The sequence below is a fragment of the Leguminivora glycinivorella genome, chromosome 16 (genome assembly GCF_023078275.1).
Source record: "Leguminivora glycinivorella isolate SPB_JAAS2020 chromosome 16, LegGlyc_1.1, whole genome shotgun sequence".
In the NCBI taxonomy this organism is placed as follows: domain Eukaryota; kingdom Metazoa; phylum Arthropoda; class Insecta; order Lepidoptera; family Tortricidae; genus Leguminivora; species Leguminivora glycinivorella.
In genome coordinates, this window is record NC_062986.1 from 17,355,004 (window position 1) to 17,377,962 (window position 22,959).

Sequence of the window (22,959 nt, forward strand, 5' to 3'; positions counted from 1 at the left end):
TGCGATTGGAGTTATTCGATGTGTCATTCGTTTTAAATATAAGTAAGTAAGTAAATATTCTTTATTGCACCATTTTACATGTTATAAGTATACAGAATGTTTAGTGAGAGTATAACTAGGTAACAACAGGCGGTCTTATCGCAAATATCGAATATGTTATGTTTTCTTAAATATCGAATATGTTTTGTTTTAAAAATGAACTGACTAACAAACACACTTAGGGCCACTTGCACCAACGAAAATGGAGGGTTAACCCTCCATTTTATATGGAATTTGACAGATGACAGCCCACTAACCCTGAGTTAAGTGGTTGGTGCAAGAGAGCCTTAGGTTTTACCTCTTACGAATTTAGACATAATATAATTTTATTTTTAAAACTTGGTAAAACTGCATTCAAAAAAAAAAATTTTTTTTTTTTTTTTAATGTATGGACAAATTTTAAGGCTAAGGAGTCTGCCATGTAAAATGTTAAAATTCATGGTCTTCCTTTTATCTCCGACACTATGTTATTTAGAGAAAGATAATCTTTATGATGAAGCCTATCGATCGGTATGACAAAATTACAGGATGTTTTTTTTTTCTCGTGTAGCGGGTTTGATTCCCGGTTTAACCATGTAATTATTTAAAAATCTATGAATGGAGTTTTACTTAGTTTTAAAAATAAAATAAAGTCTTCTTGTAGCAAAATACCCTATCTACGATATTTAAGGTACTTTCCGTTCATGTCCCATAGTCTTGGGACACCCTGTATATCCGTACATAAATCGTAGAAAACTTATTCTATGGATGTAGATAAAGGTTATGTATGCAACTGTATATAATTAGAAATTAAAACACTCGTGTTTTATTATTATGAAACTCGCCTTTCGGCTTGTTTCATAAAACAACACTCGTGTTTAATGCATCTCATTATACACTAGTCACATAATAGTACATTACGATAAAAGTGCGTAAAAAAGGAAGTTCGAAACGAGTGGCGATAAATTAAAACACGACCGAAGGGAGTGTTTAAAATCGACACGAGTTACGAATTTTCTTTTCGCACGTGTATCGTACGACGTTTTTCAGTACAGATGAGCCTCCGAAGTTTCGACCTGGCATATGATGAACCACTTCTCGCAAATAACTATTGAGAATTTTCTTTATTGAAAATATTAAGTTATAGTTCTAACTGGTAACGTCAGCAGTAGCGGCGCCGGTGATTTCCTTGAGCTCGTTCGACGTAAATGTTGCCACTATGTGGACCTGGCCAAGTGTCTGAAATAGAAAATAATAATAATTAGGAAATATAATCGGTAATTTCTGAGATACTTACTTCATATTGATTTAAACTAACACGATCTTCACTCATATTATTAAATTAAACGTGAGAAAACTTCCGGTCCCATACCATCGAATGTCGTGAGTGTTGTATGTAGGCAGAGTGGCAATCCTAGCGTAAAAGTGACTAATGACAATCAAGTGCGGGTAGTTCGAAAAACTCGTACAGCTAGAAGATGTTGATACAACTCCCAGCCAGTCTACCCGTGACCACGGACGTAATGTCATGTCCGAAACATCGGGTTAAACGTAAGTTTTACGCGATTAAGTCCCGTTTTAATTTAATAATATACTTACTTCACTCTGTGTGTTGTAGTTTTAAAGTTATACCCAGCTAAAGCCTGGGTACGTAGTCGAATGGCACAAACGCTCACGAAACGAAACGCTCGTAGATATCTATCTCTATCGCTTTTGCGTATTGGCGCAACAGAGTCAGACTACCTTTCGCGACGTTTCGTTTTCGTTTCGCGTCGCAGAAATGCCATTCGGATACGGCACCTGGCCAGAAATATATGACTACTAGCTTTTGCAAGCGGCTTCACTATACATACCACACTTACATTAGGTGTGACCATGAGGCTAGCAACAATTCTCTTCTTAGCCGGAGTATCATCGGCCGGAACCTTTACTGTCCGTCCGGCTAGTCCGAGCGAGGTGACGCGGAACTCACAGCCGGATAATGACCGGTCCAGTGGGTTCAGGAAAGAAAGGAAGGCTTCTACTGGCTGGTTCTTTACTAGATTGTCGTTGAACTGGAACGGAAAAATATTGAGGGCTTGAAGTAAAGGTTACATCAACCGGTAAGGGCGCTATTGATTGTTCAGAAACGAATGAAAATGCTGTATTTTATTCACATGTGGGGCAAAGCAATGTAATGCGAATTTTAAATTGTTGCCTTTTGTTTGCTTGGCTGGTACGATTTCTGAGTGATAATGATTTTGAATACTTACTTAATAATTTAATGAGATTCATTTAAATTAGATTTTCTTTAAGGTCTTATTTAGCTTTAGTTTCATATTGCTGGTATGTGAAGTTTCGTGTTGCTGGTATGTAATGGTAGGTGAAAAAATGTTTAGGTATCTAACCCTCGTGTTTTATAAAATAGCTATTAATACACGACCGCACCGCGCCGCGGCCCTGAAACTTTATACTTTTTGATAAAAAAAAAGCTTTTTGGTGCGGTCGTGTATTGGCACTATTATGCTATTCATGTGCATTAGGAACTTAAAACTTTACCATACCTTGATGTTAATGGTGGGTTTCATAACTCGGAAATCGTCGTCGTCCGCCCAGCACTGTTTCGTCTCATCGACTAATGCCATGGCGGATATCTTCACATTGCAGTATTCAATTAGCTTGGGAAGGTAATCGTCTGCTGTTACGTCGATGACGATTTCTTCGTCTGAAGATGAAAATTATGGTAAGTTACATACATACATACAATCACGCCTGTATCCGATAAGTCGGTAGGCAGAGCACATGAAACTACTCAGGTTTCAGTGCCACTCTTGCCAAGTAAAGGGTTGACAGAAAACGAAACGTTTAAATTGTAGTAGATACACCAAAGGAAAAATCGGGTCTGCAGTTTTCGCTGGAAACCCGGAAGCTTTCACGATTTTTTAAATATTTATTAGTAGGTATATACATTTCGTTACTTGGTTACAAGTGAGCAAAAGAGAAAGTTCGAAACAAGTGGCGATAAATTAGAACATTATTGAAGGGAGTGTTTTAAATATACATGAGTTACTAATCCCCTCTTTTCACGTGTGTGTACTATGTTTTACAGTATTTACATACTTATGGCCAATTAAATTTTTGACATAATTGCGTAATCAGCTCAGCTCATTACCGCACTATTGAGCACTACCGCATGGAGAAATTATGACTGAATTCATTGATAAATTCGCCATGCACTTTTGTAGCTGATAGTACCTATACCTATTGCACCTAGGTACAGTCAACCAATTGGAACATTTTGGAACCCTAGGCCACTGTAGAACTATGTCATAGTGACGTTACAAATCAGATTGTAAGAAATCTCTTACTGCTTGTCATTTTGACATGGTTGTAGAGTGGCCTAGGGTTCCAATTGGTTGACTGTACACATATTTTTATGTAAGTAGGTATATAAAAATTTGATAACTTACGTTTCTTAGGTCCAACAAATATCTTTCCTTGCACTGTCTTCACCTGTTCCGCTCGCACTCCGTTGTAGAACACGCTGGTCGCAGTCAGCACAGCCTTGATGTTTCGCGGCTGAAATCAATGTTTAACATATGTTCAAGGTCGAATTGAAAGACTGCCCTCAATCAAACTGACGACCGAGGCAATAAAACCCCTGGTGCCGTAGCCGAATGGCATTTCTGCGACGCGGAACGAAAACGAAACAAAGGAGATCTGTGATTCTTTGTTTTAAGCGAAGCAAGACTCACCTCATCAGACTTGTTGTCAATATCCACAACGATGCGGAAGTCGTTTCCGATAGCCACAGCGTCGATGTCACGCAACTTGAACGACACGTCACTTTTCACTTTACTCGCTAACTCATAATATCTGAAATAATGGGGTTAAAATTACAGGAAACTATTATTTTTAGGCAAGGTGGGTTTATTTAGTCCACTTAGTTTGTGATCTTTGAAAAAAGGAGAAAGCTTCATGTCTTTAGTTAAAATACTTGACGGAGTCACAGTATAATAAAGAGTAATATCGTACAGTATGGCCACTCCCTCTCCCTGCTGAAAGCGAAGCCCACCCCCCCTCGGTTACCTCACAGTTACCGCCTGTCAAAAACGCGAACAGTCGACCTGTCATATTTCACTCATATAAGCATAGTACGCGTTCGCCTACACAAGCTTAGACTGTGTGCTAGGAACGCGCCTCTTTCATATGCCAGTGTCCGAGGTGTGACGGAGTGAAGGAAACCGGTCTAAACCCAATAAGGTCTATTTGGGTTGGAAGGTCAGATCACAGTCGCTTTCGCAAAACTAGTGCCTACACCAAATCTTGGGACTTAGTTGTCAAAGCGGATCCCAGGCTTTCATAAGCCGTGGCGAATGCTGGGATACGCTAGGAGGATGACTTTGACTGAGTTGAAACGAAAAAGATTTCAACTCCATCGGCACCTAGGGATTCTCTGTCGTGATTCTCGTTATTTTTCTCAAAAGATTGATACGAAGTGATCATTAGCTCAAACCTTGGAGTCAGGGAGGAACTGTGGGTCATCATACCCAGGCCCAGGGAATCTCTCATGACATCTCAAGACTCAAGTATCTACTAGGCTAAAGGCTGGCGCTCACCGCTGCGTTCAGTTTCTTATCTATTGCGCTGCGTTCGGTACGAGTATGTCGCAGGTCCGCGTCGTACAGCTGCGTTCGTGACCAACAAAATGGTCCCGACGGAAGACCAGCGCTGACCCTCGGGTTAGCATTTATGCTGAGTCGGGACCATTTCGTGGTAACTTATATGTTTTAATTTCTTTTATTTGCTGTTTCTGTTTTTTACTTGTGTATTTTATTGTAAGTAGTTATCACGAATAAATAATTGATTGATTGGTTAAAGAGAAAAGGAACTTCACTCACCTCTTAGCCCTCTCAGAGTGGCATACACCATTCATAAGCGCCACCCGCTCTGCAGTGGAACCCTCGGAATACTTGTACTGATCAGTGATGTCTTCGCAATCCTCGTCTCCCTGAGGGTCAAAGACTAGGGGCTTCTTCGTGAGCACCATTTGCCCGACGCTGTTGGAAAAGTGCATTTAATGTATATTTTTTTATGCTACGTCGGTGGCAAACAAGTATACGGTCCACCTGATGGAAAGCGGTCACCGTAACTTATAGACGCCTGCAACTCAAGGAGTGTCACATGCGCGTTGAAACCATTAAAAACTTGTACACTCCCTTTTGCTGTGTTAAAACGCACAGCAAAAAGGAGTTCAAGTTCTAAGGAGGGCTCGGGTTTCCGACGACTCAAAGGACAATAGACGGAACAAATTAGTTCCGTAGGTCCTTTCGTCACCAGCACACCGCACCCTCGTTGAGCTCTGGCAGCCTTATCACCGGCAGGAACACAACACTATATTTGTCGTTGTTGTAACATTATACATATAATTAGGCGGTGAATCTGAACAAGGCGGTAATTTCAACTTTTATAGACGATAAACGAAAAACTGGGCTGTAAATTCAACTCAAGGGCGGATTCAGCTTCGTACTCAGGGGTCACGCGGTTAAGGTGTGTGCCCACTCCCCCTGGATGCGCGCATGATTCAACTTTTAGAAATCCACCTGAAGATGTGTATCCTACGAAGGACGGGATTTTAGGGTACGTAGGTACGTACTTATATGTAAATAGCTAAATATTAGAACAGCCAAAGCTACAGCTTATACAGCTCAAACTGCCAAAACACAATCCACAATATAGCCGTTTTACAGTAAACAGAGATCAAATTATAAGATGTAATGTTTTGAAAAGAAGTGGCCCGCCGAGTTTCTTGCCGGTCCCATAGTGGATACCCCCCTCCAACTGAGGGGGGACTGAAATCTTCTGAGGCTGAGCCAGCGTGGCTTTATTTGACGTTCATATGCGCATTGTGATATGCCTACTTGGAAAATAAATATTTCATTTCATTTCAAGGCCACACTTACTAATCCTTTTCAGTTTCAACCACCGAATGCCCCAGCTCCGAATCCGGGTCTATTCGCCAGCGTAGCACGTCGGCGTTGACCGATGCCAGCACGAAAGCTACATCGTAGTTCAGTCCCAAGTCTCCCTTCTTGATGGCCTCGAGAGACGCTGGTCCGCATTGGAACCTGCCTTCTGACCTTTCCTGCGGAGTCGCGTCGATTGCCTGCCAGCCGCCATAACCTGGAAGAAATAGGTATAAATGAGACGTCAAGGTAAGCTAAACATGATCTAGTGAGCCATTCATTGAAAGTAGGATAACTTTCAGCGTTTTATGAGCGTGCGACTATCTTTCCGGAGGTCGCTGTTGGACCCCAGCTCGTACCTACCCAATGAGTTTTTCAGAACTTATGTGCGAAATGTCATTTGATATTTGCCAGTCGCTTTTCGGTGAAGGAAAACATCGCGAGGAAACCGGACTAACCCCAATAACGCCTTGTTACCCTTCGGGTTGGGTTGGAAGGTAAGATGACAGCCGCTTTCGTACAACTAGTGCCTACACTTTAGTTGTCAAAGCGGACCCCAGGCTCCCATGAGCCGTGGCAAATGCCGAGATAACACAAGGAGAATGAAAATTATCCAAGGCTGCTCCAGTATATTTATTTTTAGCTGGCTAAGTACTCGTATGTACGTATTCTTAAAAGAAGACACTCTTTACCAATTTACGACTTACCCGATGGAAGATCAGGCCTTGCCATCCACGCATCATTCCACACGTGGAAGTTCCATATGGAATCTGATCCTGTGGTGTCATCCATGGCCTCGTTGTAGTACTTGTCTATCGACAGAGTGCAGTCCGTATCGTGGGCAGACACTACATTGGTGACTACGCGGGAGGGGATACCGAGGGCACGACACACTGGAATATAATAGTTATTTGTTTTACAAAGGGGGCAAAGTTGTTGCTTAACCGCACGTGCCAATATTGATACTCGAGCAGGCGAAATATTCCAATATTGAACCGTGAGTGGTTCAAAAAGTGGAATCTTGAGCGCTGCGAGGGTCTCAAGGCACGAAGGTTAAACAAACTTTGCCACCGAGTGAAACACAAAACTTTTCACCTCACCAACACGAACGAAATACTGACTATAAAACATCAAATTAAATCAAATCCATCAATTTAGGTATTCGATATTTATGATTCTAAATCGTCGTTAATATGTAAAATCTACTAGCCTTTGAACTCTTGTGGATAAGATGCAATTTTGCTATCTGTTTTCGAATAGCAAAGAAAGCCTTTATCAGTTGGTGCGGTGAAAAATAATTTTATAACGTCTGGTTGGGTTGTAGATTTGGAATGCAATCAGCGAGATTGATCTCGAACGAAAAATCAACGATATCTCACGAGTTCAACGAGATTTAACTCGAGTATAATAAAATGTTTGTACTTTGTGGATGTCTACCGTCTAAACTCTCCCTCAAATGCTCAAAGGTTAACTGGAAGAGATCCCTTAAATGGATAAGTTCGCCTTTGTATTGAAACTTTTTATTTTAAATATTATGTGGTGTATTCTTTTCTTGTATAATAAAGTGTTTACTTACTTACTTACGTCCTATTCGAAGCGCGTGAACTGACTGAGACATGTTTCGTTCGTTTAATTTAACTGAACTCGGCAACTCTTCAACTCAGTAGAGATTCAACTCACTTATTTAGCTCAGTAAGTCGCCTATGTCAGAGTTAATTGCACGCTCTTGGCTACTTATGATACGAATAGAAATAGAAATAGAAATATATTTATTGCAAGAACATAGTTTTGTTACAGTCAGTGTGGTGTTACATTTAATGAGCGGGCCCAGCCAAAGGTGCGAGACGATGCATATGATAGATAGATAGATAGATAGATATATTCTTTATTCATACCCACAACATACATGGCATTGAAAATTTAACATCCAAAAAAAAAATTAAAACAAAAAACAGTAAAAGAGTTCGAACAGTTTATACAAGAAAAACTAACGTGCTAGTTGTGTGCAGTGTGTGTGTGTGTGTGTGTGCGTGTGTGTGTATGTGTGTGTGTGTGTGTGTATGTGTGTGTGTGTGTGTGTTATAGATAGGTGTTGAAAGAGTGTTTCTGTGCGTTTAGGCTTTATTTTAAGGCATATATTATTGGACAGATGTAAGTGATTAATTGATTAAATACGTATTTGTGACCAGAGATGGAGACAAAGAGAGAGAGTTAAGGGTAAATTCGGTTCAACCTTGCTGTTTTTGTTTATTAAAAAGTTCATTTTTATATTTTATTTTGAAATTTGCTTTATTTTTTAACATACGAATTGGTGGTGGTATGTTATTCCAACATTTAGTTGCGCGGTACCGAAAACTCCCCTTGAAAGCGGCAGATCGATGTTGGGGAACCTGTAATACTATCGCTCTGGAAGCTCGCATTTGGTGATGAATACTACTTTTTGAAAACCATAAGAGTTTATTATATAAATAAGACGGCTGCTTGGTTTGAATTGTATCGAAGAGCAGACAAGCCAACATAAGCTCTTGGCGGGCGGCCATTTTTAGTATTCCAGCATTATTCAAGAACGGCGTGATATGAGTACGAGGAGGGATTTTAAAGCAAAATCTGGCACAAGCATTCTGAACCCTTTGGATTAGACGCCATGATCGTGCAAGAAGGCAAGAACCATAAGCCGCAAGGCAATAATTAAGTTTTGACAAAACAAGGGCTTCACAAAGTCGCACACGCAGAGCCACAGCGAGGTAACCTTGGATATTATATATTATATATGATCTGAATGACGAATGACAGATTCGGGGCGTTTCGAATTTTACACAGATTTTAGAGAAATATTGGCGAGATCTCGCCTGGATGAGATGGCCCAATCTAGACGAGATTGCATTCCATAGTCGAGATAACTTTTTGGATAAACATGTTACGTTATTCAAAAGATGGAATCTATATGTGGAGCATCTTTTTGACTTCGTGTCAACAATGACTTTTAGAGGTATTTAGCTCTTAGGGTGCGCGTTTCTCGGCGACTTTCGTATTTGTATGAAAAGTTGCGTCGCTCCGTGTGCGCACTTTCATACTAGGCCATGGTTGCGACAAAAAAGTCGCTGCCAAAAGTTGCCCGCTCTCTTACCCGTAGTAGTAACGCAAGCAAACACCCAACACTGCCCATACGCCACACTCCGCTTCGTCTGGAGATATTCCTGCATGATATCCACGGAGCCCGTCCAATCGTAAGGTGCTGTGCCTCCTTCATAATCCCCACTCCAGTTGCCGGCTAGTACCCCGCCATCTCTGTCGTTGGCGTTAACCATTTTGGAGATAATGCGGCAAAGACGGATAGGGTCGCCGCGTCTGAAATATTAGAGAATTGGTTTTTTAAACTTATTGGGATCAAAGGGATTGATCGGATACGAAACACTAAGATCGTGCGCTCTTGGAAGACTTGGTGTATTTAGTCGATCTAAGACGATATAGCAGTACTACCTATCTGCCGGCCTACCATGCTTCCAATTTTATCACTTATCCACGTGGATAAGACATCTGTCACTCTCACACTGACATACTTGCTAAAGCGTGACAGACGTCTTATCCACGTGGATAAGTGATAAAATTAGAAGCATGATACGCCGGCAGGATTCCTAAAATAGCTCAAATAATCGAGAAAAATCTCGAGTATTTGTTTAAAACAAGATAACATAAATATATGTACTTAAAATTGCCTTCGGCTACAGTGTGAACCAGCCTTAAAAATCTATATAATTTATGGTTCATTAATATTTCTTGTATGTGGGTAGTTTTTGCATATTGTTATTTTTCCTCAGTCGTTTCATTTCGTTGACGCTGTAAAGTGTTCGAATCGTCGGAATGAATTGTAAATTCATTATACGCGATATAATCCGTTTCCATAGTTTTATATTTTATATTTACTTATTTGAGTTATTTGATAAAGTCCTATTAGAGTAACCAATCCCTTGTGTGATCAAGGCCAGAATCAAACCGTCTTGATTTGTTACCTAGTTATGGGATTCGTGGTTAAAAGACATTACTTAAATGCAGCTCTATTCGCCCCATGCATGACTGCATGAGGCCACAGATTAATAATAAGTTACTAACGTAACAGATCGTTCACTTGTCCGCAAAGTGACAAATACCTACGCTTTATTTAACTAATACTAATAAGTTATTACGTAAAACTCAGAAGACTAGTAGGTACGTACCACACCACGCGACTACACAGGCGGGCGCGTTACGCCCCTCGGCCACTTGTTCATCGAATGAACGGCTAGCGTGTAGCTACTTTACGTGCGACCGTGAGCGAGTGACGTAGGACTGATGAGGCATTATTGTACTTATTTGACAGTAACAAGTCCTTTGCTTTCCCTCACTACTTACTCCACACATCCAAAATAAGCGAAATGACTCACTGTCCCAGCGGCATCTTCGAACGCTCAAGCATGAACATGACGGCTCGAAACACGTCAGTATCAAATTGGCCGAAGACCCACGGCTTCCCACGCTCGGTCCGAATGGGGCCCATCCACACCTTGCCAACGTCGTTGAGGACATACTCTTGGAGCAAAGCACTGTCTTCCATGTAGGTTTGGTCATCTGTGGACAGAAGTTTTTAGAATGAGTCTCGGATTTGGCAAACCTTAGGAGTCACTAAAAAAAGTTGATAAACTAAAAGTAATATAATTTGTTCTATGTATTGCCAAGCAAAAAATAATGGTAGATGTGTGGAAAGGGAATCTCGAAGAATGACAAAGTACACAGAAAGAAAAGACAGTATTAGAACAAGTGGAAAAGTATTGTGGAGCTGGCCAAGGACCAAAAAGGGTGGTGGCACTTATAGCACTAAAAGAAGGTAAAGAAAAGCAAAGTATTCGCGGAAAATTTATGCACATTTTTCCTTGAATTAACCCCTTATATGATTAGACACAGTATCCGTGCGTAGGAACTCTTAGCGCACTTACCAGGGTTCCATGGGTTGAAGAGGATGAACAACTCCCGATCGTAGATATAGGTATTCCTCCCGCACATGCCCTTGCGCGTGACCACGCTTAGCGCCCAGCACCCTACTGGCAAATCCACTGGCGTCGAAACCTGAAACAAGGGACTCCAAGATTAGGACAGTCAAGATTACTAGACTCTCGTCATTATGCAGAAATTTGTGTTTCCGATATATGGAGCCATTCCGTTAACATAATAATCTATCAGCTGTCACTCTAGCCAGCAAGTCGCCGTCAACAGAATTTGTGAACAATGTAAACAAACCTTGTAGTCCAAGTCTTTAATTTCCATTCTAACTCATTAGATACTGGGTAAATCCATGTGTTATTTAATCAATTCATATCACATCATGATCCTCAACCTTTAAAATAATAAGATTGTGCTAGAATATTATATATTTTATAGAATGGTTTGTTTACATTGTTGACAATTTCTATTTACGGCGATTTTACTATAACCACTATAAAACTATTTAAAAAAAACTATATTTGCTTACTTCGAAATACACCGTGTTCTCTCGCACATCGGTGAGCTTTGCGCTCCACGTATGCTTTTCGGCGACGGCCTCGCGTTTCAATAACATGAATCCCTTAGTTTCCCTCGTGTTTGAGTCGCCTGCAAAAATATATGTAGTTTTCACTATCAGTTGGCGTAGTAAAGGTTTATCTGATTCTTCAAAAATGGTGAGACGGGTCAATCCGTGCAAGAGTAACATGAGTCTCGAATTTATGGCATGTTCCATTTATTTACAATGCAAGTTTAAGTGATAATTTTTCTCTAAATAAGTGATACTTTCCTGATATATGCATAGATCCTTTGATTTGCAGCTGTAGTTCTAATAAACACTGAATGTAGTCGTTACTTTTCCGTGGATTTACCCAAACAGTTGAATTTGTATCTACAAGAGAGCAAAGTACTCATTGATGCCCAAAGAGTTTAGTCTGATGTTTTACATGTTAATATTTTCCTCGCGGTTGAACTGGTGTTGGTGTGGTCTTTCCCTCAGACAAATTGAACAAAATAAAATTTTGTGTATCATTCGTGCCATGAAATCATCGCAACGCTCAAGATTTCACAGAACCATTCGCTACTCTCATAATTAAATATTAGAGTTTTTAGGAAGAGAAAGTTTTAAATAACAACTTAGCCCTAATTTTGAGGCCTGAGTGGACGCGGCAGGCGGGCGAGCGTACTTCAACCCTCTATTCTTTAACATGCAATTAACTTGCACAGCGCGGCTTCACAGCTTCACACTGAAGCACTGGTGGCCTATTGGTAAAAGCGTGCGACTTACGATTCGGAGGTCGCGGGCTCGAACCCCGGCTCGTAACAATGAGTTTTCGTAACTTATGTGCGAAATATCATTTGATATTTGCCAGTCGCTTTTCGGTGAAGGAAAACATCGTGAGGAAACCGGACTAATTCCAATAAGGCCAAATTTTGAGATTAGTCGTCCCAGGTCCTCGTGAGCCGTGGCAAATGCCGGGCAACGCAAGATCATGATGACTCCGGCCTTACACGACTGACTGCACACAAGCTTACCTAATGTGAAGACTAGCTGTACAACGTCCGACTGCTCATCGTAAGCCCTGTTGAATTGGATGTGGCCTTTGAACAGCTGTCCCCGTCTCACGATGACCGCTGGGTCCTCAGCATTCACCAGTTCATACCTGCACAGAACGTTCATCTTAATATAGTAGGTACTTATAAAGAAAGAATGAAAGGATACTACATAATTTTTAAGAAAAAAAAACGCCTTCCTTTGGGGTTCTGGTGATAAATACTTTCAAATGTTGGATTATGTTATCACTTCGACGGCCTGGCCAAACGGCTCGAGTTAGCCGGGGAGTGTTCGACCAAATGTCATAGAGGACCCTGGGCAGTTTTTGACGCCGCCATTTTTTTTTTCAAAATGGCCGACTTTTTTTTTGACGATTTTTCAAGTTTGTCGTAGAGATCTCAAATTTTGGTCATAGAATCTCCAAGCGGCCTTGATTCGAATGAAATAGAAAAAAATTGAAAAATGCTACAAATGTGGGAAAACTGGCCACTTTTATTTTGTATGGCAACTTTTAAACCGTAAGAGATAGCCGGGGGGTGCTCGACCAATTGTCATACAGGTATCCGAGTAGAAAAAAATTGCATTAAAAAAAATTCAAAATGGCCGACTTTTTTTTTTGAAAAATTTCAAAATGGTCCTAGCGCGCTGAGATTTGGCACACGGGTGGATGGTGGCCCCAAGATTTATATTCAAAAAGAAAATTTTGAAAAATTCAAAATGGCGGCCTTTGAGGGCTAATTGAAATTTGAGTGGAGGTTTTTCTTTTAATTACCATAGCTCCGTAACGGTACAAAGAAGTGAAAAGTGCTCAAACAAATGTTATACAGTCACCCGAGGTCCATCGAATGGCATTAAAAAAAAATCAAAATGGCCGACTTTTTTTTTTTGAAAAATTTCAAAATGGTCCGAGCGCGCTGAAATTTTGCACACGGGTAGACAGCCACCCCAAGATTAGTATACAAAAAGAAAATTTTGAAAAATTCAAAATGGCGCCCTTTGAAGGCCAATTGAAATTTGTATGGAGGTCCTTTTTTTAAATCCCCATAGCTCCGTAACGGTAGGGAAAAGGTTAATAGTGCTTGAACTAATGTTGTACAGTTATCTGAGCTCCATCGAATGGCATTTACAAAATTTCAAAATGGCCGACTTTGAAAATTTTTTTTTTATTTTCGGTCCGAGCGCGTTCAAATTTGGCACGTGGTAAGAACGGAGGCCAAAAATAGATATGAGAAAAAAAAATTTTGGAAAAGTCAAAAACGGTGGCGAGAGGGGACAAAGTCAAATTTCCCTACCAGTTTGTATGGAGGTTTTTTTTTTAAATCCCCATAGATCCGTAAGGGTAGGAAAAAGGTTAATAGTGCTTAAACTAATGTTGTACAGTTATCTGAGGTCCATCGAATGGCATTTACAAAATTCCAAAATGGCCGACTTTGAAATTTTTTTTTTTTATTTTCGGTCCGAGCGCGTTCAAATTTGGGACTTGGTAAGAACGGGGGCCAAAAATAGAAATGAGAAAAAAAAATTTCTGGAAAAGTCAAAAACGGCGGCGAGAGGGGACAAAGTCAAATTTCCCTACCAGCCTGAGGGAGCGTTCTACAGCCCGACGGTCATTGCTCCGGTCCAAGTTCCGAGCTGCGTACAGACAGTGCTCCCAAGCAAGAAAATATAAGTAAAAGTGTCTAAAAAGCGACGCGGCGGGCCGGAGGTCCAACTTCCCTACAAATCTTACAATCCCCACAGTAACTACGCGGAGGGCCGAAGGCCCGGAGCGTGTCTGACAGGCTCCCAAGTACGCGAAGGCCGCAGGCCGAGCTGCGGGCAGAGTGCTCCCAAGCACGCGAAGGCCGCAGGCCGAGCTGCGTGCAGACTGTGCTCCCAAGAAAACAATAACAAAAAGTATCTTAACAAGCGAAGCGGCGGGCCGAAGGCCCGACGCGGAGCTTCGAAACCCAGCGAAGGCCGAAGGCCGAGCTCCGCGTAGGGCCGAAGGCCCGGAGCGTCCCTGATCGGCTCGCTGGCGGACCGGGAAGTTGGAGCTTAAACACGACCCAATAGTAAAAGTGTCTTAGAGAAGCGAAACGACGGGCCGGAGGCCGCAGGCCGCAGGCCCGTCGTGAGCTTCTCAAGACACTTTTACTATTGGGGCGTGTTTAAGCTCCAACTTCCCCACAACCCCCACAGTAACTACGCGGAGGGCCGAAGGCCCGGAGCGTGTCTGAGAGACTCCCAAGCACGCGAAGGCCGCAGGCCGAGCTGCGGGCAGAGAGTGCTCCCAAGCACGCGAAGGCCGCAGGCCGAGCTGCGTACAGACTGTGCTCCCAAGCGAAACAATAACAAAAAGTATCTTAACAAGCGAAGCGGCGGGCCGAAGGCCCGACGCGGAGCTTCGAAACCCAGCGAAGGCCGAAGGCCGAGCTCCGCGTAGGGCCGAAGGCCCGGAGCGTCCCTGATCGGCTCGCCGGCGGACCGGGAAGTTGGAGCTTAAACACGACCCAATAGTAAAAGTGTCTTAGAGAAGCGAAACGACGGGCCGGAGGCCGCAGGCCGCAGGCCCGTCGTGAGCTTCTCAAGACACTTTTACTATTGGGTCGTGTTTAAGCTCCAACTTCCCTACAACCCCCACAGTAACTACGCGGAGGGCCGAAGGCCCGGAGCGTGTCTGACAGGCTCCCAAGCACGCGAGGCCGCAGGCCGAGCTGCGGGCAGAGAGTGCTCCCAAGCACGCAAAGGCTAAAGCAAACAAGCAAAGCAATAAATCAAAAAAGCATAGCTCAAAAACAAAAAGCAAAAGCAAAACACAAAAACAAAAAGCAAAAGCATAAGCAAAACACGAAGAGCAAAGCACAAAAACAAAAAAAGAACACCGCGGGGCCCTCGGGCCCCGCGCACCTTTAAAAAACTAGTCGTCTGTATATTTTTTAATGTTTGTTATTCGATATCTCCGTCATTTCTGAACCAATTTTGAAATTTGGATGATTCTGAAGTACTTACAGATGAGAATGATTATCAGAACGGAACTCTAACCAGGGGCGGCTCACTCTTCATCAGCAGTTCCACTGCACCAAATGTCACTGTTCTGGACGTAAGTGCATGCTGTTCTTATAAAAATACCAAAGTCACTATAAGTGTGCCGTTCAGATTTGAGGAGTTCCGTTCTGACCATCATCAGCAGTTCCACTGCACCAAATGTCACTGTTCTGGACGTAAGTGCATGCTGTTCTTATAAAAATACCAAAGTCACTATAAGTGTGCCGTTCAGATTTGAGGAGTTCCATTCTGACCATCATCAGGAGTTCCACTGCACCAAATGTCACTGTTCCGTACGTAAATGCATGCTGTTCCTTTAAAAACACAAAAATCACCATATGTATGCCTTTCAGATTTGAGGAGTTCCCTCGATTTCTCCAGGATCCCATCACCAGAACTGGGTTCTGAGAAAAATGGGACCAATCTGTATGCATATACATTCAATCAAAAAAAAATAATTTAAAATCGGTCCAGTAACGACGGAGATATCGAGGAACAAACATTAAAAAAAAATACAGACGAATTGAGAACCCCTTCCTTTGAGATTTGGAAGGCGGTTAAAAATCGAAGTTTGACAGCTGTTCAAAAGTCTTACTTGTCTGTATTATGTTGCTTTGCGTTCTCTTGGGGGTAGAAGTTTACTTCGTCAACGGCCAGATGCTCCATGGTTCAATGATATCTGCAAAACGGTAACATAATTTGAATTGAAATATGGTAACATGGTACCTATATTGGCACGTGACCCCATGTAAAACCAATAGAAAAAACTAAGCAGTACACTTAAAAACACTGAAATAAAAATATAATTCATGAAATTAATCAGATTTAGTATTAAAAACATACCTGTTTAAAATACTTCACTCTTCCCGTCGGGAGTTTGAGGCTCGACTATCGGAGCGCGTACGCAAGGGTGAAACAATTGACGATCAGCGGCGCACGAGTTCACATTATATAGGTTCATCCAGGATAACTCATCCCATATGCATTTAGCCTCACGTAGGTTTCGACCGCAAAAAAGGTAAATCAGTCACTTCGGAATTACCTAAATATATCACAAAGGATGAATGTTTGCCTTTATCTAGACCAGCCATAATGTAATTCGTTAGGTATATGTTACATAACAACAAGGAATATAAATATATTGATGTTTTTATTACAACACTCCAGGCCCCGTAGCCAAATGGCATTTCTCCGACGCGAAACGAAAACGAAACGCCGCGAAAGGTAGTCTGGCTCTGTCGCGCCAATACGCAAGAGCGATAGAGATAGATATCTACTAGCGTTTCGTTTTGTGAGCGTTTCATGAGAGTTTGTGCCATTCGGCTACGCACCCAGGAGGGCGATTTTTGAATCTCACATACGGGATTTTGTCACTAAAATACCGGTTGAAAACGGTGACTTGCTTATTATTTTCAGTGACAATTTTCTGAATTCGAACGCGTGAGACTCAAAAATCGGCCCGCTGACTCAAAAAAGTGGTGTTTAAGACGATACAGGAGGGGTCAATTCTCCATACAAACGCTCTCGACTATTTCCTCCCTGGTTTTTGAAGATAGAGCAATGATTTTTTCAACACAGATTATTATTATTTTTATCTGTGTCGGACCGTTTTGATTTTTTTGATATTTTTAAAGACGCTAGAGCCCATCAATAATTTCTAAAGACGACCTAATTGATTATGGCGTAAAAAAGGTGTGTATCCAAAATTGTAACAAATTAACAATTAGTCAAAAATCTAAACGGTAAACACAGATTATTTCATTGTTAATCAGATTCTCAAATTTTGTTACGATTAATTTAGTTTTGGAAGAGGAAACATTCGAGAGCGGAACCTAGATTTTAAAATTTTCGCAATATCTTTTAACTGAGTTGTCTGAACGGATATAAACGGATAGAAAACGGAACGGATAGAATCCTTTCACTTGCTCGTTTTTCAATTCCACACTCGGCGTTAAAATACAACTTTGCCCCCTTGTATAACAAATAACTATTTCTCACACTGTTTCCTGTATTTTGACGCAAAGGTTTGCACTGTCAGCTCAACTGCCCAAAGCCTGCCCGCGCACGCGCGCAGTTTCGTTATAACAATGCGTTGCCATGGTTACAGAGCCAAACAATGCGTTTTCAGTTTTTTCGATACTGACGGACGGAAAGCCGGCGGACGCTGGCTTTGGGGAATAGTTTTTTATGTAGGGTTTTGAAGATTATGCAGACCCTGTAAATGACGAATAACAGTTCGGGAGTAGAAAAAATACTATATCAAACTGTTTTCCCGCTGCAGTCATGTCGAAATACCATTTACGATAAAGTTATTTACACATATTGCCCCCAATAATCATCTAATAAGGTAATTTAATAATAATCTCATAACATTGCAAATCGGGCTTTCCATTTACCTTAAATTGCAGTTATGTACATAGGTATTTGTGGTAATAATGTTTTGACGCAGGTAACGGAAATCATTATCTTTAATCATTATGTAATATACCTACGTACAGTCTGACCGAAAAGAGTCGAAATGAAAAAGTGGCAACATCGTAGTGTCGATGTCGTCCCGTTTTTAACCGCCTTCCAAATCTCAAAGGAAGGGGTTATCAAGTCGTCTGTATGTTTTTTTTTTTTTTTATGTTTGTTCCTCGATATCTCCGTCGTTACTAGACCGATTTTGAAAAATTTTTTTTTTTGATTGTATGTATACGCATACAGATTGGTCCCATTTTTCTCAGAACCCAGTTCTGATGATGGGATCCTGGAGAAATCGAGGGAACTCCTCAAATCTGAAAGGCATACATTTGGTGATTTTTGTGTTTTTAAAGGAACAGCATGCATTTACGTACGGAACAGTAACATTTGGTGCAGTGGAACTCCTGATGATGGTCAGAATGGAACTCCTCAAATCTGAACGGCACACTTATAGTGACTTTGGTATTTTTATAAGAACAGCATGCACTTACGTCCAGAACAGTGATATTTGGTGCAGTGGAATTGCTGATGATGGTCAGAACGGAACTCCTCAAATCTGAACGGCACACTTATAGTGACTTTGGTATTTTTATAAGAACAGCATGCACTTACGTCCAGAAGAGTGAGCCGCCCCTGGTTAGAGTTCCGTTCTGATAATCATTCTCATCTGTAAGTACTTCAGAATCATCCAGATTTCAAAATTGGTTCAGAAATGACGGAGATATAGAATAACAAACATTAAAAAATATACAGACGAATTGATAACATAATCCAACATTTGAAAGTATTTATCACCAGAAACCCAAAGGAAGGCGGTTTTTTTTTTCTTAAAAATTATCTCATACATATTTAGGCCGTAGGCTCGTCGTGAGCTTCTCAAGACACTGCATATTGATTTGAAAGGAATGACACTACAATGTTGCCACTTTTTAATTTCCACTCTTTTCGGTCAGACATATCGAATTTTTCATCACATTTGCTGTTTAAAGGTCTCATTGCGTCTACGTGTACTGAAGATCATGATACCGAGACTATCATGATAGCAATAAGGTTTAAATCCATAAAAAGCCCTTTCGGAGATAACACGTTTTGTCATCTTCAAAAAAAGTTACCTGCACACTGCAAACTGTTTAATAAATTTGAACCTTATTGCTATCATGATAGTTGCTTTTTAACTACACTGAGACTTTGGCACGTGCTGTGGAAACGGGAGCTAACCGCGGCGAATAATAGAAACAAAGGCCTTTGTTTAACAGATTAGGGCAAAACCGAAAAGTTCATCTCAGAAAATTCATACTATACAACTATTACTTATTAAAACTTACTATTTGATAAAACTGATGACTAAAAAAAACATTAAATATCTGAACACAATAAGGTAAGTATTAGGAAATTCAAATTAAGTACCAATCACTTTATCCTTCCTCTCCTAACGCATAAATGATTATTTGATTAATTAACATTTATTTGCGCATTTAGGTGCATAATTTTCAGTATTCCAATCCAAAGATGATACCTACGTGTTTTACCAATTATCCTTTTCAGATTATTACCTTATTAATCAACTGTACGTCATTCGAAGCCTGTAATAAATGAGAGTGGCAACACTGTTATCCGAAACTATGAAGGTTGAAGTGCAGTTTTTCAGTACTGGTAACCCTATCTTCCCCCATTGGTTTCCCACTTTTGCTTTCAGCCCCACCAGGAGCTGACTTGGCTCGATTTGAAATCGAGCCTCATTGGCAATTTTGTTTTCCAACTGTAAGGTTGTTACCAGAGCAACATTTCTGCAATCTGGTAAAAATAAGTGCATATTTTATTTTTTACTTATATCTATTTATGTATATGTAGAAAATATTTCAAACGGTGTAACCGTTCGTGAAGATTTTAATAAGTTTTGTTTTTCAGTACAATGGAAGACGACGGCAGTTCCTCATCCTCAGATGAATCGAGGTCAAGCTTCGTATCTGTGGAGGATCCGTCGGCTCCAGGGCCCTCAAAAAGGAAACGGCGAGCGCCTCACAAAGCTTCAAAAAGGAAACGTCACAGCGAAGAGGTTACGGTACATAACCTAATGAAAGAAGTAAGTGAGGTAAAACGTTTTTTATCTTCAATGATACCGTACCCACATGGTCCGCAGCAACCCATGCCCGGACCTCCTTCGCTGCTTATATCTGACGATCGGGACGATAATATTAGTCTGAATGTCAGTGGTGAACTTTGCTCTGATAATGAAACACGTGGCGCAAATAAGACTGAGCCGGCAGATTTGAGTATTAACCTGCCATTTAATACTACTTTAAAAGAGCCATCAGTTCCAAAATCTGCCCAGGACCATGTGCATTTCTTAAATGAGGTTCAGCATTTTGGCTCGCCAGATTGGGCGGACGTCCGCTATGCGGAGGTTCAGAAATCTTATTGCTCGACCCCAGGTTTCATCGATACCGAATGTAACGATGAATTAAAGCCGTATGACAGAAATGTCTCTCTTAGCGTTACTGAGAAAGGCTTTGCCGCCATTACTCAGGCATTAATCAAACAAAAAGAATCGTTGCAATCTGGGTTGGAGTCTTTACTCTCGTGGATTTCATCCGCCGATCAAGACATAACTGTAGCTGCCTTAAGAGAAAAACTTAATGAGATCTTTATAGAGGGTCCTTTTAACAAAATATCAGTTGACCTTCTCCAAATGGCTTGTGGACATAGGGCAGATTTAATTCAACAGAGGCGTGACGGTATTTTGAGATATGTGAAAGATAAATTCACCCGTGCGGCCATTCGTAAGATTCCGCCAACTTGTGAAGGGTTGTTTGATAAAGGAATGTTGTCAGCCGAGCTAGAAAAGAACGGCGGAGTTGCGAAAACTCTTTGGCCGTTACCGAATCAAACACCAAAGGCTAACTGGCCAGCTGCGCAAGCTGGACCGTCGCGTGCCAGACAGCCCGCGCAGGGCTCTAACAATTTTCCTAATACGGGCTATTTTGGCAAACCTATGCCAAACCCGCCAGCGCATGGGTTCCCATATTATCCTCCGCAAGGATATTTTATGAATCCTTTTTCGCAACAAGCCCCTTTTTATATGCCACAACGATTTTCGCAAAATCGGGATGGCAAACAGAATAGAAAAGTAAATAGAAATCGCAATTCTACAAAAAACGATGAACCAATGCCGAATTCTAACTCGAGAGGCCGTCGAGACAACAGAAGGTTTCGGGGCAAGCGAAAATTCTGACTCGGTAAAAATCGACCTGTCCAACGCGTACTTTCACCTCCCAGTCGCGGAGTCACATCGAAGGTACTTACGAATAATGTACAGGGGCAAATTATATCAGTATGAATCTGTCGAATTGGGTCACCCAAAAATTAAGAGAAAGGGGCATCAGAGTCATAGTATACTTAGACGACTTTCTGTTGGCCCACCAAGATATGCAGACTCTGTCTTCGCAAGCGACCGAGACAGTAAATCTCCTGGAAACCCTAGGTTGGCAAATAAATTATGCGAAGTCAATCCTGACTCCACAAAAGAGTCTAGAATATTTAGGGATAATATGGGACCCCTGGCATGGTTTAAAAAGCCTCCCAGATACGAAACTCGCAACATTAAAAGAAAAAAATACTTCACATGTTATCTCGGCAATCTGTTCGGCTAAAAGAAATTCAAAGCCTCATAGGTCTTATAAATTTTGCGAGCTTCGTAGTACCGCGAGGCCGGTTAAACCACCGGGAGCTGATTCAATTTTCCCTGAGCTTACCGGCCGACAATTTCTCGCGCCGCTATCCAATTCCCAAGCAGGGTCGAAAAGAATTAAGGTGGTGGCTGAGACATTGCGATTGCCCTTCTGTCCTCCACAAGCCACCAATCGAGCACTTTCTGGTGACCGACGCATCGAACTTGGCGTGGGGAGCACAGCTAGACAAATTGCACCTATCAGGGAGGTGGTCCCTACAAGAGAGCCTCCTACACTCCAATCAAAAGGAGATGCTCGCAGTGCACCACGTTTTGAAAGAACAAGGGCCTTACCTAAAGGGTTCGTCTGTGATGTTACAGTGCGACAACAAGACGACGATAGCATACTTGAGGAAGGAAGGCGGGACAAGGTCAGCCAACCTGATGAGCATTACCAGAAAAGTGTTCAAACTGTTAGATCAATACAAAATTCACCTAACGGCTCACCACATACCAGGGAAGTTCAACGGGGAAGCCGATCATATATCTCGCCTCAGAGCCAGCCCAGAATGGCACCTACTCCCAGAAGTAACGAGGGTTCTATTTCAATAATGGGGAGTTCCTGTGGTCGACCTGATGGCGTCGGAAACGGCTCATGTGGTACCCCATTATGTAAGCTTGGATATATTGGACCAAAAAGCTTTGTTCCACGATGCTTTCAGCAGGAATTGGGATTTTCCTCTAGCATGGGTCTTCCCTCCACCATACTTAATCCCGAAAGTACTGTCTCATTTGAATTCGGCCAGGGGGATATATCTAATTGTGACTCCCAAGTGGGAGAAAGTATTTTGGAAGCCGGATATACGGAACAGATCTCTCAGCCCACCGTTCACAATACACCGGCTCCACCGGGTCCTAGTAGACACCCTTACGGGTCTACCTCCCAAGAAGGTACACGAAATGACTCTTCAAGTCTGGAGATGTGGGGGTGGACCTGTAAATTAACTGACTGGACTGCAGAACAAAAATTACTTTTACAATCAGGTTGGCGCAAATCATCCTTAAAAACTTATAAAAATGCTTGGAATAAATGGTTGAAATGGTGCTCCGTTAATAACGTAACATCCCCTTATGATCCTAGTGGATCGCAATTGGCTAGGTTTCTCTCCGATTTATTCCAAAAAGATAAACTTTCATATCGCACGATTTTAGTTTATAAATCAGCTATTGCTACTTTATGTAATCCTGATGTGTCAGACAGACTAAGTTCA

General features: G+C 41.6%; 2 protein-coding genes across 2 annotated transcripts; one reads left to right on the forward strand and one right to left on the reverse strand.

Annotated features, from left to right (window-relative positions):
* Positions 1 to 1,120: 1,120 nt before the first annotated feature.
* Positions 1,121 to 16,459, reverse strand: LOC125234478 (hemocyte protein-glutamine gamma-glutamyltransferase-like). The gene is made up of 15 exons (XM_048140732.1): positions 16,402 to 16,459; positions 16,154 to 16,237; positions 12,513 to 12,640; positions 11,467 to 11,585; positions 10,934 to 11,063; positions 10,385 to 10,568; positions 9,091 to 9,311; positions 6,671 to 6,856; positions 5,961 to 6,180; positions 4,899 to 5,057; positions 3,753 to 3,873; positions 3,468 to 3,576; positions 2,562 to 2,722; positions 1,881 to 2,072; positions 1,121 to 1,257 (listed from the first exon to the last, which is right to left on the reverse strand). Exons 2-15 carry the CDS (start codon positions 16,222 to 16,224, stop codon positions 1,168 to 1,170), a joined length of 2,091 nt encoding a protein of 696 aa, XP_047996689.1. The 5' UTR covers positions 16,225 to 16,237; positions 16,402 to 16,459; the 3' UTR covers positions 1,121 to 1,167.
* A 3,285-nt stretch (positions 16,460 to 19,744) lies between these two features.
* Positions 19,745 to 21,253, forward strand: LOC125234946. Its single transcript, XM_048141368.1, has 2 exons — positions 19,745 to 19,818; positions 19,930 to 21,253. Exon 2 carries the CDS (start codon positions 19,934 to 19,936, stop codon positions 21,251 to 21,253), a length of 1,320 nt encoding a protein of 439 aa, XP_047997325.1. The 5' UTR covers positions 19,745 to 19,818; positions 19,930 to 19,933.
* The last annotated feature ends 1,706 nt before the right edge of the window (positions 21,254 to 22,959 follow it).